The sequence below is a fragment of the Marmota marmota genome, unplaced genomic scaffold (assembly GCF_001458135.2).
Source record: "Marmota marmota marmota unplaced genomic scaffold, marMar, whole genome shotgun sequence".
NCBI classification, from domain to species: Eukaryota; Metazoa; Chordata; class Mammalia; order Rodentia; family Sciuridae; genus Marmota; species Marmota marmota.
In genome coordinates, this window is record NW_025999983.1 from 3203241 (window position 1) to 3209240 (window position 6000).

General features: G+C 34.1%; 1 protein-coding gene across 8 annotated transcripts in view; it reads left to right on the forward strand.

The window, feature by feature from the left end:
• The window catches only part of Pde10a (phosphodiesterase 10A), a 522815-nt gene that overhangs the window by 374454 nt on the left and 142361 nt on the right, over window positions 1-6000 (forward strand). For all 8 annotated transcript variants that reach the window (XM_048805848.1, XM_048805853.1, XM_048805854.1 and 5 more), the window contains one exon: window positions 632-760. In XM_048805848.1, coding sequence (XP_048661805.1) covers window positions 632-760 — 129 coding nt within the window. The remainder of the gene's footprint in view (window positions 1-631; window positions 761-6000) is intronic.

The following is a 6000-nucleotide window of genomic DNA, read 5'->3' on the forward strand; positions in this document are numbered from 1 at the left end:
TTAAATGTTGGTTGTACCGTTGAGTTTAGTGCTCATGAGAAAAAAGAAGGAATTTGTGGTGAAAGGCACTAAAAGATAGGATATATTCACTAAACTTTTCTCAGCACCTATAATGGTTCAGTGCTAGGTCTCCTCTTTGCTTCTATTGCTAGGCATATTGAATCTGAGATAATTATTCACTGAAAAAACAAATATATCTTAAGGCTTCACGTACCACACTAGAGCACACCATTGGTTCATGGAGAGCACTAAAACTTACTGTTAGAAAATAGCCGTGTAGCATGATGTCTTTTAAAACCACTAAAGTTCCAACTTAAGATTCTTTTTTACTGGATTTTAATGTGATATCTTATAGAAATGCTGTTTTAACCATTTCAAGTGTACAGTTCAGTGATTTTAATTTTATTCATGATGCTGTGCAGTCATCACCCACATACTTCCAAAGCTTTGCTTTAATGCCAAACAGAAACACTTTATTCATTAAGCAAAAATCTCCCCATTCCAATGTTTGCCAACCCTATCTGCAATAGGTTAGAGGTTACCGGATCTTAGCATGATGTCATTTACTGTCTATTTCATGTATATGAAGATGTCATATAGGTAAATTTTGTTCTTCTCAATTCTTTCACAGGTTTGACAGATGAAAAAGTGAAGGCGTATCTTTCTCTTCACCCCCAGGTATTAGATGAGTTTGTGTCTGAAAGTGTCAGTGCAGAGACTGTAGAAAAATGGCTGAAGAGGAAAAACAACAAAATAGAAGGTAAGATCTCATTCAGACTGAATGTGGATTAATTTTAAACAACTTTTTCTAGCTCCTTATAACATAAGAACAAGCATTTAATACATTCCAGAAAGCAAAATATAGGCTCATGTTAGTATTTTGATTCTGTCAATTTCATTCTGTTTAAAAAGATGAAGTTAAAATGAGAAGAAATGAATAGTAAAGATTGATTCTTGACTTCAGCACACACACACACACACACACACACGCGCGCGCGCGTATCCCTAGAGGAGGAGCCTGGGGTCCCATCGTCCCTCAGAGGCCTGCCCCTAGTGATATAAGAACCTGATGGTAGGCCCCATCTTTTAAAGGTCCACAGTAACTCCCAACACCACCACCTTGGGGGGACCAAGCCGTGGAAACACAGACTTTTAGAGAACATTACCTGTATTCAAACCATAAAAATTATTAATAAAGATAAGAAAATATTATTTATAGATATTTCATAGGCATATTCACATTATTGCATTTTACCAAAAAAAGTCTTAAATTTTGTATATGCTGAGTTGGAAAAGAAGAATTGGTTTGTTTTCTTTCACAGTTATAAACTCCAATAGAACATTTATCCTTATGAAATTTTCAGTAGTAAAATAATTTTTGATCTAAACTATAGAAAAGAGAGTAAGAGTTGAAAGTCACAGAAAATGTTTTGTAATTTTCTTATAAATTTTTTGGCTTTCATACTGAAATATGAATTAGTTTTAAAAGTAAGTGTGTTTGTGTGTGTGTGTGTGAATGTGTGTGTGTGTTTTGAAGGTGAATGTATGTGTGGATTGAGAGGAAGAAAGAGGAACGAAAATAAGAGTCAGGCATTGTCTTCTCAAAATAATTATAGCCTTTAATATCAAGAATAAAGCTTGACATAGCATATTTCATTACTGCAAGCCTCAGACAGGTTGCACCAGTTTGAGATATTTGGCACTTTCAAAATGGGATTTAGCTTTGCCAAAGACACATCCTAAAGTTGCAAATTTCAATTTGCTTTTCAACGAGGGACAATAATGTAGTGCCAAGAATACATAATATGAAATTGAATCTAGGTCTTAGAAAATTAAAAATTTACCTACTATTTTAGTGTTACCATGTAAGTAACTCTTAATTTTTTGTAAATATTTAAATGTGTCATTTCCTATCTCTAAACTCTTTCCTATAACCATCAAATCATACTTTAAACTATTTAATATATATACTGAGGGGTTAAACAGTCATTAAGCATAGAAATATGTAACTGAAATAGTTTGGTTTTACATTTTCTCAGTTATCTTCCCCTCCCATAAAGAGCCTTAAAGTAAAAAATGGCTTTATAAAGGAGATGTTTTGAACTAACTATAGGGGTCTAGAGACTGTGGGTGAATTGAAGCTGTCTAGATGATTTTATTCTGTAGCATTCAGAAAAAGAAAAGGAAGGAAAGAATACTGTACTAGAGTAAGTAATTTGTGCAATTCTTTATACTTGATTGATAATAAATGTTTTGTTTTCACTTTGTAATAATTGATAAATCAGCCTCATATGCAGGGGTAGAAAATTCTTCTTAAAGAAAAGATCATGTATAAAAATTCAAATTTATAGTCAAATGAGCATTTTAAATTATAAAGCTATTTCCTTTTAAAATGGTAGTGCTTTATACTACTGGTTGGTTTTCAGGGTTCAGTCAGTATTTTATTGAGCATATACTGTTTGTTTGGTGCTCATAAACAAAACACTTAAAATAGTAGAAAACTCATGGCACATTTCATTTAAACTACAGAAATATTTATAGTATGTCATTATTGTATGTTCACAGAGAAGTTTAATTTCCAAGGCCTTTCTCAGATGGTGCCCCTGCACATCTAGTTACAGTTAGTCAACATAGGTATAGATGTGTTCATTTGGCAGATGGTGAAGCTGTGCCAAGGTAGGACCAGCATACCCAGGGGTCGAGGAGCATCTAGTTCTTGCCAGAATCCTGAGGTAGTGGCTGTAGGAGTGTGTGGAGGGTGTGCCTCTGTTTTGCATCTCTGTGCCTCTGTTTTGCATCCCTCATTAACAACACACTTGTTTTTTCCTTCCCTTTACTGGAAAAATTTCCTTCTCTCCTCAACTGTCCCTTATTCTCCTACCAAATTCCTTCATTCCCTGTCCTTTCAAGTCACACAATAGGGGGCTTTGTGAGCATTTTTGAAGGAATGAATGGATTAGGATTGGTTAGATTTTAAACCTCCAAGGAAACCATCATGATGCTTGTCATGACATATGGTCACCAGAATGTGTGGAGCCAGGGATGTTTTGATGTTTATCTTCTCTCCCATCTCATTTGAAAGCTTCTCCAGGGAAAGCATTGTATGATGCAGGTGGGGTGTCCCTTACCCCAAATTCTGGGGCCAGAAGTGTTTCAGATTTCAGAGTTTTTTCGACTTTTTAATATTTGCATAGTTCAGTGGTTGAGCATGGCTAATCTTAAAATCCTAAATTAAAAAGTTCCATATTTTGGAGCATTTTGGATTTCAGATCCTTGCACAGAGCATACCCAATCTAGATGCATATTTATATTGCTTAAAGTTCCTTTTGCTTTCATTCATTCCTCATACTGTGTGGAGCACTGTTTAGGTATTGGGATTATTAAATTGTTAAGGCATTAATAGTCTAACAATTGGATGAAAAGAGTCATAATTTACTGCTTTCTTCTTGGAGGTCTGGCAGCGGGGGCCATGCCTGGCCCAAATTTATAATTTTTGAGTCAGGGAAGTTTGACGGAGGAAAGAAACTAGAGCAAGTCCTTTATATTTTTTTGTTTTGACAGAGAGAAAGGGGGCTTGGGAAAAGGTAGACTGCTTCATGTCCTCAATTAGAATTGCAGTGGTTGTCTTAACTATTTTCAATTTACTTGTATTGCTTTTATTCAGTTTTCATTTCAAGTGCATAGAAGTCAAATTGCCTTTTGGAATTGACCTCTGAACCTAAATTCCAAATAACCAACTTGTAAGTGATGTTTTGAAATTCAAGATTCCTTTTTTTTTCCATTTATAACCTAGTATACTACTTCAGTATTAAAGTATAAAGTATTAAAATTTCCTCAGAACAGCTAAGGAGCAATTTTTAATAGGTTTTATCGAATAACTTTGTAACATTTGGAAAAAGCTGGCAAGAAAGAGTGATGTTTCACATTTAATTTCATTAAACATTATATTTTAATGTTAATTTTTATGCAAAGTGAATTTGACAGGATCAACTGGTACCCTTCAAGACAGATTACTAAACCATTTTAACATCCACATACCTCTATTTATGCATAGTATAAAAATAAAATTATTAAATGCACATTAGCATATAATGAAGGTCTGGTTCTTTGCATTTCTTGTATGAGCACTCTTAAGATGGAATGAGGTTGCACAGCCCTCCGGCCAGGCCTGTATTCCAGGACTTTGTATGTCCTGGGAGCAGTGTTTCTTGTACTGTTCCCTTGAGGAATTTCTAGTCCTTTGGTGGAAAGAAAATATGAAGTTATTCAAGGTCAGTAATTGAAGAATCAAATGTCATTTGGTGTGTGGTAAGACAAGACTTGTGGGAAGAAAGAGCTACGGAAACCGGGAGGCTTTCTTTGGAGGTGTTGATGTAGGCATGTATTCCAGTCACGATGAGGAGGAACCACAGATTACCTGACAATCAGCAATACCTTACCTCCTTTGGTTTCTAATGCAAACAATCTCTGGTGATCATTTGGGTGGTATTGGGAAGGGTGCTTGAGAAAGTGGAAGTCAACATGACCACACTTGCTATCATTGTATTAGGCTGATATTTGAAGTAGGTCGATTAATAAAAGAGCAATATTATGATTATAATATTATTTTCCTAAAGGAAGCTATTTGGGATTCCAGAGAGTGACTGGTTAAACCCAAATCATTTACAAATTATACTTGGAATGCTCTTTTGTGACCAGTAATTTTTATTGTTTTCTATAATAAATATAATAAACTATTCTAGTGAATAAAAATTATAAAATATTCTACAGCAGAATGTATCACTATTAGTGTTACTATAAATGTCAAATAATTAATAAGAAAATACTGGTTCTCTCACTACCTTAAATCTTTTTCAATAAATCCATGCATAGTTTCCCTTTTTACTCAAAAAGTGTAGTTATTACATATTTTTCTCCTTTCATGGTTTGAGAAATGAGATTTAATTTTCATTCAAATTAAACTATGAGATATTTCATATTTAGAATAAATAGGGCTTAAATTATGCCCCCCAAACCTTAGTAGGTTTGATTGCCTAAAATTCAGATTAAACTGCATTTGTACTGATTAACATGTAACAGATGGCTTCTCTGCTAGTATATAATATAATGGCATATTAAATTAATGAGGAAGGAGTTACTTTGCCAAAACATGCAGTGTTAGAAAGTTCAGTAAGCAGAACATTGATAAATGCTGTGTTAAGTATTAGTACATATCATGAATAAGGAAAGAAAGACCTATGCATCCATGAAATGGATTACATGGGACTTAATTTTGGACACTTCCTCTCTTTTCCTTGCAGTTACTTTGTCTCAAATATTGATATTACATTCTCACATACAACTTTCATACCTCATTTTTTTGGTAGTGGAAACCAGAAAATGTGTTCAATGCCTTGATCTGAATTATAAATAAACATGAGTACACCATCTGTAACTGGAAAGAGGTGAAGTCGATGTTAATTTTGTCTGCACAGAGCCATTTGATACTTTCCATTCGTTCTTACTGGTGGGTTTACCCTACAGTGAAGGGGTATCTCTAAGGTATTCCAGTTACTGAAGTGGCCTGGGACCTTATGACCACAGCTCTGCAATAACCCAACCAAATAAGTTGAGGTTTTGATAATGTCAAAAGTTAAGTCAGATTTTCATAAATATAGTTAGAGATCGTAAAATTCATTCTAATAAGCATAATATCTTTCTTACCGACTAGATTGATTTCTGAAGCAGTTTTTCTAGTATCTGTGAAGGTCCTTTTAGTGGTAGCTATTATTTATATATTCAAACTAATTACATTTACTGAGTTAAAATCTTGTTTATGAGGGATTCTAACTAATGAAAATGTATGAAGTATCATTTTTTTTTTTTTAATTTTTTATTGTGGGTTGTTCAAAACATTACAAATTTCTTGACATATCATATTCCACACTTTGATTCAAGTGGGTTATGAACTCCCACCTTCACCCCATACACAGATTGCAGAATCACATCAGTTACACATCC